Raw genomic sequence first — 25,336 nt, forward strand, 5'->3', positions numbered from 1 at the left:
TATGTCCAGTACAGGGCTGGAAATAATACTCGCAATGGGTACCACGTCTTCAAAAGAATTCTCAGTGTGGTCAGTGTATTCCTACTGTGAATACTGAAAGCTGTACCTGCTGAGCTGGATTTATATTCAAAATTCTAAATAAAAAAAAGTGGTGGTTGTATCAAATTTTCATTATTGACAACTCATGCAACCAACAGTCTTTGAATCGAGCAGGAAAAAAGAAAAACCGACTATGAAGAATGCTGTTGGGGACATTTGAATATGGACTTGATATGGGGTAATAGTACTGCATTGCTTTAAATTTCCCGTGTGATAATTACTGTATGATTGGAGAGTGAAATTGTTCTTAGAAAATGCATTTCAAAGAATTTAGGGTGAAATATCACTATATCTCCAAGTAACTACAGATGAATGGATGGATGGGTGGGTGGAGATGGGTGGATGGTGGATGAAAAGGTAGATGTATGGATATTTAGATAAATATAGCTAATGGATGATGGATGGATGGATAGATGATGGATGAAAGATAACAGAAGATACATGATAGACTGATGTATTTAGAGATAGATATGGATGATGGATGGATAGATGATATAGTTAGCTAAACGATTGGTTATTAGATACAAATATGGTCAAATTGGTGAATCTAGATGAAGAGAATATGGGTTACTAGAACTATTCTTAGGTTTGAAATTTTGAAAAATAAGAAGTTAGGGGAGATTAACAAATACAGCGAACAGTGTCCATTATTAACAGTGAATTTTCCTATGAACACTTGATTCTTCCCAAATAGAGACTAGATGTAGCTTCAAGATGTAACCACTTCACTGGATGGCCCCAAGAGCAGGCAACGCAGTGCCCTCAGCCTTAGATGGAGACTTTCCAACTAACATGTTCCATCAGCTTTAGTTTTCTTTTAATTGAAATATAAACTCCTTGAGTGCAGACTATTATCCTTAACCATCTCTTCTCCCCACCTCTAGCTTTTTTAAAAAAACCTGGCTATGCAAGATGTAGAGAGCAGTCTAATTCAGCAGAATTTTGGTCTTAAGGGCACTGATTCTCCAGCCAAATAGGGCTGGGCTCAAATTCTGGTTCTTTTGTGTGACTTGAGCAAGTTGCTTCTCTGTGCTTCAACTTCCTGGTCTGTAAGGTTGAGACAGCTCGAAACTCATGGGGATGTTTCAAGGAGTATATGATCACTACACGTAAAACACTGCAAAATTTCTGGCACACAGAAAGTGCTCAATTAGTGTCTGCTCTTACATGGTCACATCTTTTTCTAGCTTTTTATAACACCAAGGAGCCCAAAAATTCAACTTTAATTTATTGATCTGCATGACATCAAGATAACAGTAGCTCCAAATGCCTGTGTCATGTGTAGGGCACAACATAGCAATGTCCCTGTGGACAGTTGTGGTGCACAGCCAGGCTAAGCTTGGTCTCTGGGTGAAAGGGGTCACCTCTGGGGAGGGGGACCTGGCAGATCTCCCTAGAAGGAGGGCACTGCGCTGTCACCCATCCTGATACCCAGGCCTCTTTTGTAAGCAACCTACAATTTCTTATTAATAAACTATTTATTGGTATATACACATAGCTCCTAGGTTTTTAGGGGTGACAGGGCAATAGCATGTTTGAATGTACTTCCTTCCTGAGTCCTGCTCAGCCCCAAAACTGGGCATTGGGTTGCATGGGGTAGGATGGGTGGAAGCAAACCCCCTTACTTGCTCATAGAAGGGTGCTCCGCTGACCATCATCGCTGCCCTACCAGGTGGGGACACTGCCCTAGACTCAAGGGGTTCAGGAACTGCCCTCCTAGCTGGGGCCAGCCTGGGGATGAGTGACACGGGCAGCAGGGACACAGTGACAGGTGACCGGGAGGGCCCAGGTCCCTCCAGTGGTCGCAGCCACCTTGGGGAGATCAATTAGAAAGTAGGGCATGTAAAGGGGCTGAAGGGTGCACATTCCACAGCTAATGCAGGAGGCTGCAGTGAGTAATTAAGCCAGCGTAGACCTGGAGCCGGACAGCAGGAGCTCAGGTGAGGAGTAAATCTGACCTTTCAGCAGCTCATCCATCTCCAAATGGTCCAAAGGAGACCCCACTGGTCACACACAGGAAGGGACAGTTCAGTCATCCCATCCTGAGGCATCTCTAATTCCAAACAAGATGCAGTGCCACCACCACCTTGTAATATCCAGAACAAAGAGCTGGGGATTTAGAATCCGAGGCGCCAAGCATCACCATCCTTCCAGACCCTTCCCTCTACCTCCTGAAGCTGCGACTCCATCTGGACCTCTGAGGCCAATCCCCAGGTGGAAAGAGAGGGGTCGGCCACCTCCACCCTGCACCCAGCAGGTAGGTCAGGGTAGCTGAGGCAGGGTTGGGGTATGAACAAGAGGGGACGGAGAGGGGACCCTGGAGTGTCTGGTAATTTCCCCAAACCCCCCTTTCTTCAAAACAAGTCCTGTAATGCTTGGGCACAGCAGTGGGGGAAGCTGAAGGAAACACAAACTGATGCCTGTGAAGAAGATGCAGGGCCTGTGGGTGGGGACATAAAGGACACCTCTGTGCACCCCCAACCCAGTCACCTCTACAAGTCCTGTGCATGTGGCCACTAGCCCCGTGCACAGTGCAGAACTGCCCAACATGGCCGGGCTGAGTGCCCTGCAGGTGCCCACCCTGCACCCATGACCCCCCATTCCTCGCAGGAGCCCACTCTGCACACAGCCACCCACCGGGATAGGGATAGGATCAGCGCTTTCCCCCTTTGCTCCAAGTAGATAGGGCTCCGTGCAGGTCCCCCAGCTTGCACAGCCACCCTCACAGGGCATCAACCACTATGTACACCCTTGTGCTGGCTTCTCTCTTTCCCATGCCACTCCTGTACCCCAACATCCCAAATGCACTCCCCCAGGCCAGCCTCACCCCAAGCGCTGCCACTGGGGGACCCCAGGCCATACCCTGACACGTACAGCATCCACAACTCATTGTGCCCAAAAGCTCACTGGGGCTTCCTGCAGTGAATGGCATGAGCCCCAAGCTGAACAGGGTGCTCCTACATCACATGAGAAGCCTGCTGGGAGAGGAGACCTCTGCCAGGAACTAATCCAGGAAGAAGCAAAAAGGAGCACGTGGCTTGCTTTTTTTTTTTGCGTCAATTAACTGTGTGTGCAGTGGCCACTGAGGCGCTTGGCAATGCAAAGGCAATCATTCGGAGACAACTCAGGATAGAGGCAAAAGCGACTCAGTAACTCGTGTTTCATGTGCACGTTTATTTCTTCAAATTTCATCCATGCTTCAACCACATTTTCTCCAAACGAACCTGCCCAGTACCCAACTGCACAGGACTGTAACTTGTTTTTAAAGTGCTACCGAGGAATACAATCATTGTAATGGAAACTTATCACCAAACTCGATCATCAAGCTGTGCACACACCTAGAATCTTTCTTTTTCTTCTTTTTTTAAATGTAGGGTTGACATGACATTGAAGAAAACCTACAAGCCTAAACTACACCTGGTACATTCCTGACCAGCTGGCAGTGGAGTCAACTAGATAGGCTGCCTTATTTCTGATACCTCCTCAGACATAGGAATGCTAAAGAAAATTCATCAAAGGTCACCTGAGTTTGCATTGCAGGATTTAAGTGTCCACACCGGCTGCTTTGGTATTCAGGTCTTGGCAGGTTTGGGGCAGGGCAGGAGGCCTTGTCCATGTGGTAGAGAAGCGTCCTGACTTCCAGCGCCCACCACCGCAGAACCACAAGGAATCAAGGGCTGGCTTTGGACTTAAACTCAAAGCCTGATTTCAGTAAAGTGCTCCGTCTACAACCTTTTCCTCAACCGAAATAGTGAGATTGCTACTTCTGTGTTACTGCTACATTAAAATGTACACACTGAAAATCCCCACCGCCCCCCCACCCCACCAAGCACACATGCACACCCGTACACAAAGCCAGCGTGGAGGGGCCGCAGCCACCAAAAGCCACGGGGGCACCTCCTTCCGGGATCCAGACATCGTGAGTATCAGGATTCACGATGAACCGCCTTTAAAACCCTCTGCGAAAATGTCATCAAGTCTAAATTTAAAAAATCCTCAAGCCACTACAACTTGATTTAAAAAAAAAAAAAGGCAAAGGGAATAAAAGTGTGTCACAAATTAGTGTTTTTAGCATTTTGTGTATAATCCTAATTGAGGGTTAACATTCATGACATTCACTTGAACATAAATACCTGACACTGTTAAAAAAACAAACAAACAAACCCGGGTCACAGCTGGGGGAAAGAAGTATTCACAGTATCAGTGTTGTCAGGGCGCTCCCCCTCTGATGCTCCCCTAACACACACACGTCCAAGCCTCTCCTCTTTCATTTCCCTGCAAGCCGCCCGGTGACGGTAGGGCCCTCGGCAACTCCACAGAAGGCCACTGGCTGGAAGCCATGTGCATCTTGAGGAGATTGGGCCATGTGCCTGACATACAGAGGAGAGGAACTTGGACGTCCTCTCATTTTAAAGTCACCTGCTTCACACACGCAGGATAGACATAGCCTGGCCACCATGTCAAGGTCCCCAAAAGGTTCTAAGTGACAGGGGACCCAAGGAAGCCGAGCCCCAGCTAAAGGTATTAAACAGTGAGCAGGACACTCACGGGGCCCGTCTGGGAACAGAAATGGTCGAAGAACTTTTTGGGAGCACAAGAAGGTGCCTTCTAAAACTCTGAAATCTTCACACTTGAATAAATGGATTCCATCTGAATTTCAAAACCATCCCCTTCCCCTTCAAAAAGAAGAGCAAAAATTGTCCTGGAGGGTTCTGATTGGTGTTTGAAATTCTTAAGACACATAACCTCCTCTTAGAATGAATTCTCGATATCCCCACTTCTGCCCATGTCACGAGCAACAGCTCTAAGACTTGAAGTCAAACAAACCATCAGCACGCCCGACCTCTGTGGTCCACTTTCCTGTTAACATGTTTTGGAACTCCCAGTGCAATTTTAAAATGATTAAAGTTGGAATATAACCTTTAAAAACAAAGTACGGTGAAAAAGTTATGTTAAAGTCACTTGATAATTCCCAGAGCTCTTAAGAACTTTTAAATGTGCATTTTAAAATATTTTTAAAAGTTTTCAAATCCCTTCCTCAAAAAAAAGAAAGAAAAAAGAATACTCATAATTTTAGTTTTTAGAAAGGTTTTTGTTCATCAAAGGCTCTATTACCCCTGAAATATATGCTTAAGCAAAAGTGAAGGTTTCAAAACAGGCTTTTCAATCTTATTGGAGGAAAATGAATCTTAATAAACTGTCAAAACATTCCACTCCATGACATTTGCTCTTTAAGCACCTCTGTGATAAGTGACACAATCAAAAGGAATGGCCTAGATGAAAACTGTGACCACACTTAGACAGAAAAGCATACTAACGAAGAAAGTGGTTTGAAAGATGCATAGAAATACTAAAATTGTGGGCCAAGTTTATCATTTTTTTCACTGTAAATCAAAACAAAAGTGTCGAGTACTATTAAAGGAAGAATGCTGAAGAGCTCACAAAGGGAACTGGATGCAAGATTGACCCATTTGTCAATAAAACTTCCATTCTGATTTCAGACTGGCACCTGAGACCAAAGTAATTTCTTCTTTTGCCCTCTAAGTCCTTTGTTCTGGTTGCTGGCAACATTTGGCAAATCAAGCTTGGACTAAGGAACCCTCACGAATAAGGTGTTCTATCAGCTGTCACTTACTGTTCCTCACTTCTCTCTGAGAAGCTGCCCAGCGCTCTTGTTTAGCAGGTATGCCAGGGAGCAAAATGATCCTGGTGTCAACTGCCCCACGGATGGGAGAGCATCAGACACCACAGAGAATAACTTACTTCCATTTGCAAGTAGGCTCAAAGTAAACTTAGGAAAGTGTTCAACATAAGATGCGTAGGATATATTTAGTAATTGCATAATTTTTCAAGTTATATGGCTAATATCAAAGGCAAATGTCTTCTTACATTTGTGACAATGTTTCCATTCCTACCCAAATTTCTCTATTTCCCCCAAATCCTGCCTGTTCCCACTCCCTGTACCCAGGCCCGCTGCACTCTTTCATTCTGAGCAGCCAGGTAGGAGAGGTGACCCATATATGTTCCTTTCACAGTGACAGCACAGAGGGGTGCCTCTGAGCATGGACCCCAAATGGCCCTTGTGAGTGTCCCCCGACCGTACCCTCCGCACAGTCCATTACGGTCTGTTATTCAGTTTAAAATGTAAATCTCCTTCCACCATTTAACCCGAACTCTTAAATTTGACCACAGCCCCAGACGTGGGACCGCTGGGTCTCATCGGGCATCTGGGGGGCAAGTCGGGCTTCGGGGGTTCTCTCTGTGGGAAACCTCCTGATCGGAGACTCAAGCTTTTCCCCCTTTAAGAGACCAGGTTGTGGGAAAAGCCAAGGTGGACAGGGCAGCGGCTCGGGTGGGCTGGCGGGCGCTCGGGCCGGGGCAGGAGCTAGCGCGGGTGCTGGTCTTCGGGGTGGGCTGCGCAGGAGGCCGCAGGCGCGGGTCCCACGCGTGGGTCCCCGGCGACGCCGTTCATGGTACTCTTGCTTCTGTGCCTGGAAAGCAGTTTCTTGTTCAGGATCCTGGTGAGAGTCACTGCCTTGGTCCTGCCCGCCTCGGGCTGCTGCAGGAACACGAGGTCATTGTGTGACTGGCTCATGCCTGGGTCCTTGTGTCGATGTCGCCGGCGGAAGAACAGCTTCGCACCCTTCCTTAAAATCCCTCCTGGAAGAGCAGAGGCAGAGAGAGTGGGTCAGCGGGGCTGGGGACAGAGCGCGGGAACAGCTCGTCCGTCTACGAAGGGACAAAGGAAGCCCAGAGGACGTGAATGAAAAGCCCGTCGGGGCCCCGGTGGAAAGTGGCCAGCAGAGAGGCTTAGGTCCCCCACGTGAAATGAGGAGCTTCTGAACGCAGAAGCAGGGGGCCTTGACTGTTCCGGGTGTTCACATCTCAGACTTTCCCATCAAGCCAAAGGGCAGCCGGCCGGCTGGGGCCCTGCCCTCCCCGCTGGGGCCCTGCCCTCCCCGCTGGGGCCCTGCCCTCCCCGGGCCCTCTCTGCCACACCCACTCCCCTTGGTTTGGAAGGGTGCTGGGAAGGGCTGAATCACGCCCCCACGAAAGACAAGTTTGTGTCCTGACCTTCTGTCCCGTGGGCGTGAACTCATTCGTAAACTGGACCTCTGATGATCCTATTAGTTAAGGTGAGGCCAGACTGAATCAGGGTGGGCTTTCTCCCAATATGGCTAAAGAAAAAAAGTCCTTACAAGCAAAGGAAATCTGGACGTGGTAGGAGGCAAAATGGGAGAGAGATGTCCAAGTGGTGGAGGCAGAGGTCAGATGGGGGCAGCCCCCGCCAAAACAGAACAGGCTCCAGAGAAACACGACCCTGCCAAAATGTTCACCTCAGTCCTCTAGCCTCTAAAACCGTGAGGATGTAAATTCCTATTATTTAAGCCAAGCAGTCTGTGCTATTTATCCGGCAGCCCTGGCAAACTAAGATAGTATAAATGGTAGAGCCCTGTCACCTATCCCCAAAAGGATGGGCACATTAATAAAACCAAATTTAGGGCCCCGAGAACAAAGGTAATCACTTTCTTAGGAGAGGAAAATAATATTTGTTCTTTTGGGACTAAGGATTTTTATAAGTCCATATTCTATTGTATGTATCTTCAATGGCGCCCTATGAAATTGCTAAGGTTGAGCCATTTTTAACCTACAAAACCTCAACTTCACCTGGTGTGGCCCATCTGTCTGTGATGCCAGGTCTTAGGGCATGGAATACAGAGAGAAAAAAAAAAAAAAAAACAGCAGGAATGACAATTTCAACAGCAGTGGTTCGTTAAAATTAAGCACCAGCTAATGTAGCAGCAAGAGAAAGAATTTACTAATCTGTTTACTCTTTTACACATTAATTTAACATCCTATTAGCCAAGGTGAAGGAGCTGAGGGAGTAAATGTTTCAAGCTGGCCTGTGAAATTCATTATCATCTGCACATGGCTTTACAAGGAGGCAGGTCTAACCATTATTTTCCTGAGCTTTATGATTAATTCAGGAATTCATTCTTCCCTGTAATAGACAAATCCAACAAGTATTTCAATAGCCATGTCACACAAATAGTCCTCTATGTTTTCCTCTCTCAATGGAGAGGATAAAGAATATTAATTCACTCTTGAAGGTACATGAAATACATGCCAACCGGTGCAGTAAAGGGCAGGAGGAGAAAGCTGACCTAGACCTGTCCAAGTGTTTATGCATCCTCAACATGCACTATGAGGAAAGACACATGCACAAGGCTTTAAGAGGCCGCTGAGTGGACCTGACTTTCAGGACGAGCCGCTCGACCCTGATCAGTCTGCCCGGGTTCAGGAGCACAGAAAGCTGGGCAGTGCCAGGAAGGGGCTGAAGTTAATCTGGTCAAACCTGACAAAGAAAAAAAATATTTTTTTTTTCATTTTTCTTTGGTTACAGCCAAATAACCCATTAGGAAGACTCATTTGGATTTAAAAAAAAAAAACAAAAAACATTTATCCAAAGTTGGGAGTCTGCATCTGGGGTTTTAAGGACTGTGGGGAAGGGAGTGAAAAGGAGGGTAAGTAAACGTGTGTAAATGATTTTACTCTTGTCCATGGGTCTAACGTGCTACATCTGATGGACATAAAATGTCACTTCTGGGCGGGCCATGCCGGAGAACCGTGTTCGATTCCCAGTGCCTGCCCATGCAAAAAAAAAAGAAGAAAAAAAAGTCATTTCCTGGAGCCATTCAAATCTCTGTAAAACTCAGCACACTAGGAATAAAAACCCTAGCTAGGTTAATAAACCTGCACTGATGAGTTTGGGGTTGAGCCCAGGGCTGTGGGGAGGCAGGGGGTGGGGACTCAGCCACCCCCAGAAGGAATCTGCACCAGGCTCGGAGACAGGCAAGGCACAGGTGTGTTCAAAATACTTAGAAAAGGGAACTTCCACATTTTTGAGCGATTGCCATGTGGCGAACTACCCCATATATCAAAAGGCATCTTCTGGGGAAAATGCCCACCTGTGCAGTGATGGGGTCTCCCAGGACAGAAGCCCTGCAGCCCTGAGCTGACCAGGCCACTCAGCTTTGGGGCCCCGGGAGGTTATTTCTCATCTTAGAGACTGTGATAGGTGAGTCCAGGTTCAACTTGGCCAGGTGATGTGCCCAGGTGTCTGGTCGGGCAAGCACGGGCCTGCCTGCTGCGGCAGGGCTATTTCGAGGCTGGTAGATAAACTGGAGGGCTGGTGTATTACGTCATCCCCCAGGTGAACGCCTCTGTGGCTGATCACTTCTGCCATCAGCTGAGGCGTACCTCCCACAACAAGAAAATCCAATCAGGTGAAGACCTTTAAGGGAGAAGAGGGAATTTTTCTCTGTTTCTTCAGCCAGCGAACCTCTCCTGTGGAGTTCATCCAGACCCTGCATCGGAGCCACCTGCCTTGTAGCCTGCCCTGTGGATTGTGGACCCCCGGCCCCCACGGTTGCGTGAGACACCTTTATACATCTCGTATGTGCAGATCTCTCCTGTTGGTTCTCTTTCTCCAGAGAAACTGACTAGCACAGACACCGTGGCTTAGGGCTCTGCTCCAGGTGAGCCTGGCAGCCCCCAGGCGCTGATGGAAGTTGTTCCTGATGGCACGCTCGGGACAGAGAAGCAGCAGGAAGATCTGGGACGTCTGTCTGAATCGTTGGGGTTTCCACCCCAGGCAGCGGGGGGCACCCCAATCCAGCCCCGGGTGAACTGGAGGACGAGGCGCTGTGACTCCTGGCAGCAGGGAGTGCTCCCCGAAGGGCCAGTCTCCCAAGCCCGTCTCCCAGGTACCTAGCGCTGAAATGTGGTCTGGGCTCTGGAGGTGTGAGCAGAAGGGAGGAGGCGAAGGGGAGGGAAAAGGGAAGGCACTGCCGCCTGGCACTGTCCTTCACGTGAAGGCTGGGAAACACCCTGCGTCCTTCTGTTTGGCCCCCAGACCCGGGCATGTCACCCAGAAGAGTCAGGAGCCAGGAAGGAGCAGTACAGCAGCTCCTCCGACCCGACCCACCTGCGTCACCCAGCATCTCCCTGAGACGACAGGTGTCTGGTCCCTCGCAGGGAAAATCCGACTTCACAGGTCTGGGGAGAAGCCCGGACATTCGCGCTTTTCCCTCTTATAAAACAGGCGTACTTTTTATCACGGTTAGCACGATGGTCCATTCTTTGGGGCAGAGGGTCGGTTTGGTTACCAAACCGACCCTCTTTAAAACCCTTATTGAACGGGCAGATTGCAATTCCATGGCTCAATTTCACAGAAGAAATGGGTAGGGCTAGGTCCATAGTTCTAACTATGTTGTTTGTTTAAATGAGCGTTTTAGCTGGAGGATAGTATCTCACTAAAGGTCAGTAAAGGAACCTGGTGGGGTGGGGCCAAGGCTGTGCTGTCCCCTCTTCAGAAAGCCCTTTCTCCTCTGATTTCAGAGACGCAAGTCGGCGGAAAGTACAGCGTGCTGGAGAATGCGGGCTGACATTCCAGTCCTCAGGCCATGCTAAGCTCCCAGCAGAAACGGGGCTTTTCCATTTCTTAAATAGCAAGTGTAAGTTTCAGCTCATAATTAGGATTTTTCCTGGAATTGGTCTCTGCCTTGCCAACCCTAAAAGGGCCTTTCCCTCCTTCTCCTCATGCGCACAGGGCCTGCCCCCTTGCCTGGGTGGCTGGAAGCTGCTGAGCTAGCTTCCAGGAGAGGACCCCGAGCCTCCAGCGTCCATCTTCCTGGGTTTGGAAAAGGCGTGGGACTGGACAGCCACCGACAGACCCTTCCAGCCACACCAGCTGGCTCTGCCGCCCTCTGCCAGCCTCTCCAGTGTCCTCTCGCGGTGATGTCTCTCATATGATCCTCAGGCCCCTCTTTTGCAACTTCTTTGAATTCCTAAAGTCTGAGGCCCGGTAAAACTCTGGACAAAATCCTGAAGACGGTGACTCTGTGAATGTCTCTGGATGGTGACATCGGCTGGCAGCTGGCATGGTGCTGACTATAAAACGGGCACAGCAGCCGCAGCTGACTTCCACTCCCCTTCCTCGTTAGGCAAACAGATGCTGAGATTGGGGAAGGGGCCGCTCCCCGCAGCTATCCCCAGAACCATTGGTTTCTCCCAGGCTGAAAAAGGAGGTTTCAGAGAGGATTTGGTGGGACCGGCCAGTCTGTCTCTGCCTAGGATGGCATGAGGGGCCGTCGGCGACAGGACCAGGCATCCCAGAGCCACAGACCCAGGAGACTGGCCTTTCCTCAATGCAAGCATCGCCCGAGGGCAGGGACCTCAGCAGCCACCTGCTCGCCTCGCTCACTCTCACTTCTGGGCCTCGTCCCCACCCCTCTGCCCCCCAAGGTGGGCAACCTCCTGCGGCCAGGGGGCAGGACATGAGCACCTTTAACAGCAGTCCCCCCTCATCATGGGAGATTCCAGCGTGCAGCTGGGGTTGAAAAGCACTCGTCTGGGTCAGGTTGGCCTCCCCTGTTCTTTGGACTACCTGGAGCCCTGTGCCAAGGACCACCTGCTGCCACCTGGGGGAAGGGACCTGAGCGAGGGAGCTCGGATGTCTTCTGAGGCTCTTCACATCTGACTGTCTCTGGGATGTGCCGAGTAGGGGCAGGGCTGTGTGGAGGAGACGGGGACACAAGCCCTGGCTGCAGGCACCCTGCCAGAGAGGCGAGGATTTGCACTGGGTTAAGAGGGGGTTGGGCAGGGAATGGCTATGTTCAACGCATTGGAAAAGGGAACGTGCACATTTTCAAGCAATTGCTTTAACACATCTAAGTGAAATTTCACTTTAAGCCTAAAATTCAAATTCTTGCCGTATTAAGATAAGATGACCAAGGAATTTCACCTGTACATAAAATCGGTAGACTAGAAAGATTGTGTAACAGATTGGATTTGAAGTCAGCGGCTGCTGGCTGCAGCTTGCCCCACGATCTAAGGACTGGTAGGCATCTCCTTGTCCAGCTGACCCTGTGCCTGCTTCCACGCACAGCACTGGCAGACCTAAGATGGAGCTACTTTCTGTTCAATATCTACAAGAAATTCCATCCTTGTTCATGACCACAGCATGGCCCTCTGGGACAGACAGACCTGTTGCTTTGTAAAATGTCGTCATTCAACATGACAGGTCCCTCTGCAAATCTTCCTGGAGTCATTAGCATAATTCGTCAGGGCCCATGTGTTCCTCTAATTGGCTTATCACGGCTTCCATGGGGACGACATCGGCTTCTCGTGCAAAGGATGGCATGTGAGGATCCAGAGTACTGGGCTGAAATCTTCCAACATCCTCTGCAGTAGTTCAGACGAGGAAACCGAGGCTCAAGAGGCGATGTGCTCTGCGCCAGGTGAGGCACTCAGTAGAGTGGGCCTGGGGGAGAGCCAGGCTTTCTCTGTGGCCCGTGTTCTCACACCCACGCTCTTTTCTGTGCTGCTCAGGATGGTGGGTAAGCTGAAAGAGTGCGAGTCCTGTCCCCACGTGGTAGCCAGCTGGGAAAAGGTGTGTCGGTGCTCAGTGGGGTGGGGTCCCCGAGACAGAATGGGTGGGCCGTGCTTCTCAGAGTGGTCACAGAGCCAAACCCTCAGCTGGGCACGGACTCTGCCAGGATTTCCAGAACAATGTAATTCTCGATAAAGGGACACTGGTGATGTGGGTGGGACAGAACATTCTAGCAATACAAACCCATCGGCAGGGCCAGGAGACTCACTCATCCAATGTGAACGATGACTGGGATAAGCAGTGATACCCGAAACAAGTGTGCTGGTTTGAAAGCATTCTGTACCCCAGAAAAGCCATGTTTTAATCCTGATTCCATCTGGTGGAGCAGCCTTTCTTTTAATCCTGATTTAATAATGGAAATTGGTGTCTTTTGCTTATATTATCTCCAAGGAGATATGGCATGCCCACATCAAAGGGTGTTCACTTTTGGCTGGGTAGAGATGTGACTCCATCCATTCCAGGTAGGTCTTGATTAGTTTATGGGAATCCTTTAAAAGAGGAAACATTTTGGAGAGAGTCAGAAATGAGAGAAATGACAGAAGACTCAGTGCTGACAGGAACTTCACAGCAGAACTGACACAGATACGGACACACGGAGAACAGAGACACGGATGTTTGGAGATGCTTGGAGCCCAGCAGACATCATCATAAGATGTTAAGCAAGCCAGAAGCTGGAGAGAATCAAGGAAAGACAAGAGATGAAAGCCAGACCCAGAGAAGCAAAGTGAGGAACCCCCACAGGAACAGAGGCTGAAGGCAACAGAGCCCAGGAGCAAGGGACCAGCAGATGCCAGTCACATGACTTCCCAGCTGATAGAGGGGCTCCTGACCCCATCGGCCTTCCTTGAGTGAAGGTAACCTCTTGTTCATGCCTTAATTTGGACACTTTTACTTCCTTAGAGCTATAAACTTGTAACTTATTAAATTCCCATTTTAAAAAGCAGTTCCAGCTCTGGTATGTGGTATTCTGGCAGCTTGCAAACGAGCACAGCAGGTATTACTTAGTTTTTCATTTCCAAAGAAAATTTTAGAAGTTGATTCGAACTCAGCTGCTATGCTGCAATTGTCTTCGGGGTGACTGGCTATCTGGTGTGGCACCTCCACCATGGAGTAAAACATGGACAAGCAGTTTCTTGTCTGCTGGGAAATAACACTGTGTTGGTTTTACTTGTCTGCCTGCCTCTACCGATGACAACTAACACTCTGTAAGTCATGGTTGGCTTGGATCCCACGGAACTTGTTTCCCTGTGCTGACTGGGGAGTGAGCAATAGGACAAGAGTAGTTGTTGCTATTTTGATTTTATAAAACCTTGCAACTTATTCCAGGCCACCCTACCTACCCCAAGAGGCCTGTATTAATTTGCAAGCTGCTGGAATGCAGTCTACCAGAGCTGGAATGACTTTTAAAAAGGGGAATTTAATAAGTTATAAGTTTACAGTTCTAAGCCTATAATAATGTCCAAACTAGGGCATCCAGGGAAAGATAACCTTAATTTTCCTGGGCTCTGTTGCTTTCAGCTTCTGTTCCTGTGGGGGTCCCTCATTTTGCTTCCTGGGGCTTGCCTTCATCTCTTGGCTTCCCTTGGCTCTCTCCAGGTTCTGTCTTGCTTAACTTCTCATGGAAATGTCTACTGGGCTCCCAGCATCTCCAAACATCTGTGTCTCTGTTCTCTAAGTGTCCATATCTGTATCAGCTCTGCTCCGTCAGCCCTGAGGTTTCTGTCACTTCCTGACTCTCTCCAAAATGTTTCCGCTTCTAAAGGATTCCAGTAAACGAGTCAAGACCCACTTGAAATGGGTGGAGTCACATCTCCATTTAATCAAAGAGTCATACCCACAATCGGGCATATCACATCTCTGTGGAAATAATCTAATCAAAAGTTTCCAGCCTACAGTATTGAATCAGGATCAAAAGAAAGGCTGCTCCTACAAGATTGGCTCAGGATTAAAACATGGCTTTTCTGGGGTACAAGATACTTTCAAACCAACACAAGGCCCCACTCTCAGCCTTAAAGATTTCTTAGGAGAAAAATCCACCAGTGGTTATGTGAAATTTGAGGCAAATTTCCAGACTATAAAAATAGGGGATTTGTCCTGAATATTGAGAAGCTAATCAAATGAGAGGGAAGAGCTGTAACAGAGAAGCTGGGATTTAACAAATGATTGTGACTGCTGAATTATTTTGTAGATGTTTTTTTTTGGTTTCTGATGTATTAGAACAACCAGAGGGAAATTTCTGAAACTGAGGAACTATAACCCATACTATACTTTCAAATTTACTCTATTTGTTAAACTGTACTTTGAAATTCATTGCTTTTCTGCATATACATTTCACAATTTTAAAATATTTTTTTAATGGGGGATTTGTCTTTTCCTGAGTCCAGCAAGATTAAAACAAAAAATCACAAAGGTAAAGACCACATATTATAACATTAATGTGGCAAAGTTTCCTAATTTATTCCTATTTTTCTATGGATTCTAACAGATATTAATAGCTAAGTGCAGAATCCATCCTAAAGCCCAGTAGGCAAGAAAACAATGGCCAAAACCAAGCTTAAAGTTAGTTTGCTGGGGTGCATGGGTGGTTCAGTGGTTAGAATGCCTGCCTTCCAAGCGGGAGACCTGGGTTCGATTCCCAGGCCATGTACCACCCCCCCAAAAAAATGAGCTTGCTCCCCAAAGCACGGCTTTAGATTTTAATTTGAAACACAGATGGTCCACTTGCAAGAATGGCTACTTAGTAGAAGTGCAGGAGGTCCTGGGAGTCACCCTTCCTGAGAGGTGTCCTGTGGCCTCAGAGGACATGGCAGCCTGCCCAGCAGAGGCATAGGTGCTGTGCTAACCTGAGCTGGGTGCTGTGCTAACCCGAGCCAGGTGCTTCTAAGGAAGAAAATGGCAGCACTAGCAACCTGGGAATAAAAAAGGGAAACAGAGGGGAATAAAGGAAGGGACAGGGAAGCAACTCCCTGCTCTGATATAGTACTATACATTTTTCTCATAATAAGGCTACACTTTGTTCTTTTAAAAACATATAAGATGAAAATAACTTACTGTGCAGGCAATTAATTCTGGTTGGCATAGCGATCCTCTTATGTTAACAGAGCATGAGAGCAGGATGAAATCAGAGAAGCAAAAGGGAAAAAAGTATGCAAGAACAAAATAAGAATGAAAGACAGTGAGTGTTGGAGCCATTTACGTTATATGTACATATATACGTACAGTGGTTATGCAGGACATTGGCAAGGTTTTTTATCAAAAGCTCAAGCTATATATTTTTCAACTAAAAATAAGCCTAGATTTTGGGCATGAATTTCAGTACTGGCTGCAACGTCACAATACAGACCCTTTCAGCCAGCAAATTCCAGGGGGATTCTAAACATCCAGGTACTCCTGGAGAATTCCCGCTAAGTCAGAAGATACAGGTGGTTCTTACACGAAAAACTTAGCTTTAGTTTAAAAATGAGCAAAAACTCCCCAGAGCTGTTCCCTGCACCTCCAATTTCAAGTTTGGGGTGGAAAACCAAAACCATTTGGAGCCATGACACACAATCATCTCACATTCTGACACAGTCACCTGGAGAAGCTGAGCACAAATCTTCTAGAAAATGCCGGCATGAAAACCAATTTTAAAAACACTGCCAAGTGTGTCCTTTTAAAGAATCTTTGGTCTAGGTGGGCGTGCTGGTAGGGATGGAATGCGCTGCCCAGCTAATGTCCTTGCTGCATTCTCAAATGCCAGCCATCTGGAGTGGACCAGAAGCCAATGTTGGGGGCAGCCCCCAGCACACCTGCCTGACACCCAGGGCCTCGAAGACCCCTTTTTTGAGGCAGTGTTCATCCACCTGGCCAGGAAAGGAACAGATGGCCATCACACAAGCTACTACAGGCAAACTGCTTCTCTGGGGAAAAAAAAGTGGGAGGGAAGGAGGAACTGATGGGATGAATGAATACTGGCCTTTGGATCTGTTGGGTGTGTCAAGGCGAAGCATTTCAGACAGAGGAGGGAGGCTGCAAGGCTGGGGGGAGAGGAATGGACCACTGGGAGAAAGGAGAGAAGGGGCATCCCCCTCCCCTACTTCCTTATTTCTACCTTGCCCAGCGGCAAGGCTTCTCCCTTCAGAGGTGTGTGTACATCCAGAGCGGACCCACACACATTCAAGTCCCATTTACATACTCTGAACCCAAGTTTTATGAACAGAAGCAAGGGAGTCGGACATAGAGGTCACGCCCAAGGTCACAGCTTCCCAAGCCACCCGGGGGCCAGCCCCAGAGGCAAGTAGCTTCGTTCCTCAGGTTTGTGTCCTGGAAACTGCATGCTGGGAGTCTGCCCTCTCTCTCCTTCCTCTTCTCTCCCTCCCACCTCTCCTTCCCCCGCCACTTAGGCAAGGTGGGTTGGTCATGGGTGAAAGCAGCAACCACCCAACAGCTGAGAGGCATGACACAAAAAGAAGGAAAGAGGTGGGGGCGAGGATGGACAGACAGAAGGACATTCTGCAGCAGGTTCCCAACCTCGGCACCAGGGACCCTGAGGCCTGACCATTCTCTGCTGTCCTGGGTGCTGTGGCACGCTTAGCAGCATCCCTGGCCTCCATCCCCTAAATGGTAGTAGCAAATGCATGCACGCACATACACACTTCACACTCAGTTGTGACAACCAAAAATATCTCCCAACACTGCCAGGTGTCTCCTGGGGGGTGCACAACGACCCCTGGTTGAGAACCACTGTCCCCAGCAACGAGCACAAAGGAGAAGAGAAGTCGCAGCAGAGCAAGCAGACATGGCTTCCCCCACCCCCAGCTCCTCAACTGCACACCTTTGGGGCACCACGTCCTATTGAAGGGGAGGGGTGCCCTGAGCCTCCACCAGGGCTCACCCTGAGCTCATCCACTGGCCACAGCCTTGCTTTAGCACCTGTATTCCAGCCGGCCGTCTCCTCTGCACTGGGTTTCCTTATTTTTGTTTGGTGGGTGAGTCTGGGGGAGCTGGACACACAAGCTGAGCGCTGTCCCTGCAGGAAGCTGAGGCTCGTGGCGTCTTCCCTAAAGGGTCAGGACCTGGTGCAAATGCAGTGGACACTGAGCCACAAGACCACTTTCCTTCGGCAAATATACTTAGGTTGCGATTACCTCTGAGGCACTGCCTGCATAAAACTGCACACGTGCAAGAAACTTCCAGTTGTGAGGTATTCAGTGCTAATGGAAGCCAGTCATGCGTGAGCTGCTTACCTCCTTCCTGCAAACACACTCAGTGAAGGCAATTGATAGATTGCTCTAGGGAGGAGGGGAGCTTCTCTTGCTGCAGATCTGATTAGGTTCATGTGGTGAGGTTGGGTTTTGTTCAGTTGGAGGGGACTCTGAGTGGCCAGTCTCTGCCCAGCTTTGCCCTCTGACCCCTTCACTGTATATGGCTTTTGGGGACCCCTGTAAAAACCTTGAGGGGAACACAAACTGGGCCCTAAATGGAGAGAGATGAGCTCATCAAAGGATCAGAACAAGCCACTCACACTCAGTAGGGACCTGAATATTCTCCCCCACCCCAGGGCCTGAGCCTAAACCCAGACTCAGTGGGCTCAGCACAGAACATAGGGTGCTTTCCGAGGGGTGGGTGCAGTGAGGGTGGGATGGAGTTTGTAGAGGATGAAGGCAAAGAAAACAGATGATAAAAACTGAAATCTAGCTTGGAAAGTAGCACGAGCGCCGGAGCCACCAAGTGGACAGTCCAGCAGGCGACGGAAGCAGGTACCTTTACGCTTTCTTGCGGGTCCCGACTCAGAGACACTCAGGGAGCTCTCAGACAGCTCGTCCCCACCCAGGTCCCCGGCCAGGTCCAGCGGGGCCTGGTTGCTCCAGCCCGCAGCCTGGGACTCCTCTGCCACGCCCCAGGAATCAAGTTCGTTCTCCAAGGGCTCACGGGCAGGCGAGGCCGGGGCCGGCAGGTCGTCCTCTGGGGGGGGGCTGGATGCATCAGCCGCCTCCGGGCCGCGCTGGGTGCCCTCCTGGCCGGCACTGTCCATGGAAGCCGCGTAGTCCAGCATCAGGGCGGCTGCGCTGTCCTGAGACAGTGAGGTCTGTAGGGCACAGGCACCATCAGGGGCTGTTGTGGGGAACACTGTCCCCGCACCCCAGCTCCCCCCACCCCCCACAAAGACACACTCTAGTCCTAAACCCTAAATCCTGTCCTGTGGAAAGTGCCCTTTTGGAGAAACAGGGTCCTTAAAGATGTGGTTGCTTAAATGAAGTATGATGGTCTGGAGGCTTCATGGACCCCAGAAGATCATGTTCTTAAAGCTGATCCATTCCTGCGGGTGTAGACCTAGTGCGGGTGTAGACCTAGTGCGGGTGTAGACCTAGTGCGGGTGGACCTTTCCATCAGGTTATTTCAGTTGAGTCTGCCCCAGGTGGGTCTCCATCCTCTTACTGGAGTCCTTTATAACAGGATGAAATTCAGAGAAAGACACACAGAAGACGAGGAGAAAAAGACACAGAAGCCGAGTGAGGAAGCCACAGACACTGAGGAAGCCAGTGAAGCCGGAAGCTGGACGCAGCGAAACCGGGAAGAGGAGAGACCAGCTGCTGCTGCCGTGTGTCCGGCCATTCGGCAGAGGAGCTCTGGGTGGCCAGCAGCCTGTCTTCAGGAAGAAGGGATCGTTTTGGTGACCCCTAGATTTGGACATTTTCACGGCCTCAGAACTGTCAGTTTATAAACGAATAAATCCCCACTGTAAAAGCCAGCCCATCTCCGGTATATTGCACTCCACAGCGTTAGTGAAATAAAACATGAAGTCAGCCTGGACTAGGGTGGGCCCTGATCCAAGATGAGTGGTGTCCTCAGAGGAGGACATGTGGGCACACGGACATAGGGGAGACGGCATGTGACGGCAGAGGCAGAGACAGGAGTGAGGTGCCTGCAGGCCTAGGAACGCTAAGGACCTCCAGCAAACACCAGAAGCCAGGGGACAAGCAAGGAACAGAGTCTCCCTTCAGAGGGAGCACAGCCTTGCCAATACCACAATGTCTGGATTTCTAGCCTCCCAAACCATGAGAAAATGAATTTCCACAGAGCACCCATTTGTGGAACTTTGTAACTGCAGCCCAGGTTACGTAAGACAGAGGCCAAGAAAATGCAAACTCGGGGTGGGGGGGAGGCAGTGATTAGAAGAGATATAAAAGGGAACAGAGGTGGGAAGAAAGTGGGAAAGCACCCTCCAAAACATGATCTGCTTTGACTGGGGATTCCACAGTATCTGGCGACACAACCCACCCCTCCGAGAAGGCAGCTCCACGTCACGGGGGTTAGAAAGCAGCCAACGCATGTCTCCATGGACAGCAGCGGTCAGAGCCACCAGGCTGCGAGGCCTCTGGAGCATGGCCTAAGGTTCCCAGGGCTGGAGGGTGTTATGGAAGCCACTAACAGCCTCCCTCCAACAGACCGGCCCAGCACTGGAAGGGTTTGGGGGCACCCCTGACCCCCCCAGAGGTGAGATGGAAGACTGGACTTTCTCAGTAGAAGATAGGAAAAATGGCAACAGAGGAACTTCAGTGTTTCAGAATGAGTCTGCCTTTCCATCTTTGCTCCTACAGCATCTCTATGTTAACTCTAGGTAGAAATGCATCAGTCCTCACTTTGTATCCTCTTAGGGATATATTTGGGTGTAAAAAAGATAAAGGTGCTAAACTAATCTGGGAGGTTGGAAGGTGGGACAGTGGTTCCTTGAGGGTGGGAGAGAGACTGAAGGGGGCAGGAAGGCTTCTTGGGGGCCAGTCGTGCTGTTCTTGATCTGGGTGGCAGTGACACAGGTGAATTTGCCTAGCGACAATTGATAACTGCACTTTGCTGATTTAACTGCTGTCTTGAAGAAGTTCCCACTGACTCAAGGTGGGGGCAATGTGAGCCACAAGAAAAATAATTACAATGGATTGAACACATCAGATGCTAAGATCCATGGGCTCCCAAAAATACTAAAACAGAACCTTAAAGAAACTGTAAAGTACAGACCTAAAGAAAATCCAAACATTGGGCATGGCACTTCCCAGAGATGCTGGCTGCCCCCTGCTGGCTGCTACTGGAAGTGCACCCAGGAAACCTAAGCGAGGCATGGCGTTTCCCCTAACTCCATCCCCTAATCCCACCCCCCTGCCACGCCCTTGGTTGATGCTTAAACCCACCTGCCAGCTGGTGTCCAGTGGAAACTGAGCCCAGCCCCCCACACCCAGGGTAAATGGCAACATTTAAAGCAACATGGCTGTTACTCAAAAAGTTACATGTGGTATCACCATATGGCCTGGCAATCCCATTTCTAGGTATAACCCCAAGAAAGTAAAAGCAGGGTGTCAGATACTCGTCCACCAACGTCTACAGCAGATTATTCCCAACACCCGAAAGACAGAAATGAGTCAGGCATCCAACAGATGACAAACAAAACGTGGCCTATCCATGCAGTGGGATATTGCTCGGCCATAAGAAGGAATGAAGTTCTCAGACCTGCTGCAACACCAGAGAGCCTGGAAAAAATCGTGCTCAGTGAAAGAAGCAAAACACAAATGACAAATATTGTATGATATCACTTATAAGAGAGGACTGGAAATAGTGAGTTAGCAGATACAGAAGGTAGATTAGAGATTATCTGATGAATTGGGGAGAGGGGAAGAAGGAGTGTTTGAGAAAAAAAGGTTTTAAATTTAAAAATCTAAAAATTATTAGTTTTAAAAAAGCGGGTCACTCAGCTCTGGAATTCCTGTCCCGCTCTCAGGCCCCTGTGCCGGCCCCCGAGGGGCTGACCCTCAGCCCTCCCCCACCGCTGTCCCACGACCCGCGGGCGGCCTACCGCCCTGCACAGCGTCTGACGTCTGCATGTGGAGCTTTCTGGACTACACTCAAGACCGTGGCAGCGTTTCCACGGGGGCGGCGGCGGGGGGGGGGGCAGCCGTGCCCGCACCTTGGAGACGCCCGAGATGATGAGCGTGCTTTTCTTCCGGGGAGACTTCAGTTTGAGTTTGGAGGATTCGCTGAGCTGTCGGATGGCGACTTCCGCCACTGGGTCCACGCTGTTCAACACCAGCAACTCTGTCAGAGGGAAGGCAGCGGTGAGCACGTCCGCAGTCAGAAACTGCTGCGGCGCTTCCGGGGCTGAGGGCCCAGGCCTGCAGCACAGGTCGGCATGTACTTTCTAGAAAGGGACAGAGTGCTGGGGTTGAATCGCTTCCCCCAGGGGAATGTTCATGTCCCAATCCTATCCTGTGGGTGTAGACTCATTTGTAAATAGGATCTTTGAAGACGAGGCCCAATTGAGTCAGGGTGGCCTTAATCCGATATGACTGGAGGCCTTGCAAGCCAAGGGAATTGGGGCCCAGAAGTGGAAGCTGGAGGAGGAGATGGAGGAGATGATGGCCGTATGCTGGCAGCAAAGTCTAGAGTCCCGGCCGGCAAGCCACCTCCAGGTGCCCAGGCTTCAGGGAAATCATGCCCTACAGTACCTAGATTTTAGGTTTCTGGCCTCCAAAACTGGAGGATAACAAATCCCTGTTGTTTAACCCACCAGTGGGTGGCACTTGTTACAGCAGCCCTGGCAGACTAAGGCAGAGAATAAGTATTTTAGGCTCTGCGGGCTACCCATTCTCCGTCACAACTACTCAGCGCCACTTCTGCAGCCCAGCAGCAGCCAAAAGACCACATATAAATGAACGTGCATGCCTGGATTCCAGTACAACTTTGTTCACAACGAGAGGGCATGACACCTGGCCAAGAGGGCGAAGAGAGAAATGAGGCAAAATAAAGTGTCAGTGGCTGAGAGATTTCAAACAGAGTTGAGAGGTTATCCTGGAGGTTATTCTTATGCATCATATGGCGATCCCTTTTTAGTTTATGGTGTATTGGAGTGGCTGGGAGGGAAGTTCCTGAAACTGTTGAGCTGTGTTCCAATAGCCTTGATTCTTGAAGATGAGTGTACACCAATATAGCTTTTTAAGTGGGACTGTGTGATTGTGAAAACCTTATGGCTGATGCACCTTTTACCCAGGGTATGGACAGATGAGTAAAAAAATAAGGACAAAAATAATTAAATAATGGGGGTGATGAGGAGTAAAAAAAAAAAAAAGAATAGATTAATATACTATTGGTCAAAGAGAGGGAGGGGTAAGGGGTATGGGATGTATAGCTTTTTCCTTTTTATTTCTTTTTCTGAGTGATGCAAATGCTCTAAAAATGATCATGGTGATGAATATACAACTATGTGAGGATAAAAAAAATGAATGTGGTGATGAACCATCTTATGACACTGCGAGCCATCAATGTATACTTTGGATGGATTATATGCCATGTGAATATATGTCAATAAAATTGCATTGAAAAAAAAAGAGGGCATGAGCCGTGGATTGTTGACCATTGATGTAGAGCCTGATTCCCCATGTGGTTTCATGATATTCGATGAAGTAAACACTTAAGATGCAGGCATTTTGTTGTTTCTACAGCTCTTTAATACAGCTGATGAAAAACATCAAAAGCAAGCAAACAAAAAACCCTCTGTGACCTCTTAGCACTTTCTGAACTTTGGAAGGAAATGTATTTACTCATTTTTTTTTTATCCCAAGAGTGATGAGCAAATAAATGTCACCAGGGCCTTGAAGGGCCAGCTAATAACAGAACTCCTTCCCATGTTCACAGCCACACACTGGCCAACAGCGACTGAAAGGTTAATACCTCTCAGGCACCACTCAACGGGCTCGGTGCACATTACGTCATGTAATCATCAGAATAATCCTTGAAGGAGGGGCATGTTTAACCCCATTTGACAAACGGGGACACTGTGTGGCAGCCAAGGAGGCGGACCCAGAGTCAACGCTTGTATCTCCACTATCCTGCCTCAATGAAAATTAAATGACCAAGCCGCCAAAGCAGTAAGATGCTGAAAGGAAGGAACAAAGCTCCAATCCATGCAACAATGTAGACGAATCCTGAAGACATCATGTGAAGTGAAATAAGCCAGACACACAAGGACAAATGGTGTCTCATCTTACTGGTATGAGATCATTAGAATAAGCTAATTCATACACCCAGCAACTAGAGCACAGGTTGCCAGGGGCCGGGCTGTGGGAGGGAATGGAATTGAATGCTCAGTGGGTGCGGAGTTTCCATCCGGGACGATGGAAGTGTTGGTAATGGATGGCGGTGACGGTCCACGACATTCTGTAGGTAATTAACGGCTCTGAATCACATATTTAAATGTGGTTAAAGGGGGAAATTTTAGGTTGTGTAAATGTCATGGGAATAAATAATTTTTAAAAATAAAATCATTGTTTTAAAAAAAGTACTTCTCCCAGCGGAGTTTTGACGGTGTCCTAGGTGCTGTATTTTCAAAGGGTGTGGCGAGGGCGCCTGACTGCAGTGAGGAGAGACAGGGTGTGGGGTTCCCAGTGCGCAGGGGGAGCTGCCTCCTTCTGCCGCGCCTCGAGCAGCCCCGAGTGTGGACAAGGAGCCGAGTATCCCCAGGCAGGGCGGGGTCTTGCCGTCGGAGGTGGGGGGCTGCAGGGGCGGAAGCTGCACTAAGGACAGCCTTGCAACACCTGGGCAGCTGGGGGCCCCGGCCAGGCGGGAGCGAGAGAACTGTAAAACTCCCCGCAGATAAGAGCTGGGTCGGGTCTTCCCCCAGGTCGAGAGAATACAAGGCCATCTCCTGACAGTGCCCGTCAACTAAGACCCTTCTCGGCTCGGGTCCACTCCTCCTTGCCCCATCTTTGACCTTGGCAAGGTCAGAAAGAGCGATCGGTGGAGGGGGTTCAGTCACTGAATTTAGATGGTGCTGGGGTTTAAAGGCCCAGGAAGCATCTCTTTAGAGATGTCTATTACCTGAAGGTGGCCATAGAAAATGGGAAATTCACCACGGGAGGGGTATGGGAAGGGGAAACTACCCCCATCAAACAGGTTTAAAGGGCCAGTAGGAGACAATGATCAATGGCTTTTGTGATTATGGCCCATGAGTCCTAGATATTTTACAAAATTAATGTAATGAGTAGACTGAACAAAAAGAAAACAAGAATGTTCAGAAATTTTATCAAGTGCAAACTGAGTTGTTGTATCTATTCTGTTAAAATATTCCCTAGAACTGAAAGTGGGGTACTGGTGTCACTCCTGGTGATTGGTCAACTTCAATTTCCTTTTTTCTACTTCTACTTCTTTGCTGATTACTCAGAAAAAAAAAGTAAATACTCTGGAGTATTTACTTCTTATCAGGTGAGAAAGGGGTATGTTAGAGTGGCTGGAGAGATGCGAATAGGGAGAATGAGTGAGCTTTTTTGTGTGTGTATCTCTCTCTCTCGTAGCATCTTCTCCAGCACGTGCATCTTTCAGTTTATTTTTTAAGCAGTTTTAGTCACATACATACAATCCATCCTAAGTGAGCAATCAATGGTCCCCAGTATAATCATTTAGTTATACACTCACCACCACAGTCTATATGAGAGTATTTCCATTTCTTCTGCAAAGAAAGAACAGAAGAAAAAAAAAGAGAAAAGAAAAAGAGAAACAGTAACAACAGGAATCCCATATCCCTCCCTTATATCCCTATTTTAACATTTAGCTTTGGTATGTTCCTTTGTTATAATTAATGAAAGAATACTACAATGTTACTGTTAACTATATACTCTAGCTGCATTGATTGTGTTTTTTCCATATACCATCCCATATTCAATACCTTGCAATGGTGACATTTAATTGTTATCCTTCAAGTAAAAATTTTCCTATATTTGTACATATAATCACCACCACTGTCCACTCCAGGTTTCGCTAATT

The 25,336-nt window shown here is 48.7% G+C and overlaps 1 protein-coding gene and 1 non-coding gene across 3 annotated transcripts in view; one reads left to right on the forward strand and one right to left on the reverse strand.

Annotated features, from left to right (window-relative positions):
• Nucleotides 1–3,253: 3,253 nt before the first annotated feature.
• The window catches only part of C2CD2 (C2 calcium dependent domain containing 2), a 76,617-nt gene continuing 54,534 nt past the window's right edge, over nt 3,254–25,336 (reverse strand). For both annotated transcript variants that reach the window (XM_077118963.1, XM_077118962.1), the window contains exons 12-14: nt 21,489–21,616; nt 18,296–18,620; nt 3,254–6,759 (exon numbers count right to left, since the gene is read on the reverse strand). In XM_077118963.1, the coding sequence (XP_076975078.1) occupies nt 6,485–6,759; nt 18,296–18,620; nt 21,489–21,616 (728 nt within the window). In that variant the 3' untranslated portion in view covers nt 3,254–6,484. The remainder of the gene's footprint in view (nt 6,760–18,295; nt 18,621–21,488; nt 21,617–25,336) is intronic.
• On the forward strand, nt 15,129–15,200 carry TRNAG-UCC (transfer RNA glycine (anticodon UCC)). Its single transcript has one exon. It is a non-coding gene; the product is annotated as a tRNA-Gly (tRNA).

Source organism: Tamandua tetradactyla, chromosome 10 (genome assembly GCF_023851605.1).
Source record: "Tamandua tetradactyla isolate mTamTet1 chromosome 10, mTamTet1.pri, whole genome shotgun sequence".
Classification (NCBI taxonomy): Eukaryota; Metazoa; Chordata; class Mammalia; order Pilosa; family Myrmecophagidae; genus Tamandua; species Tamandua tetradactyla.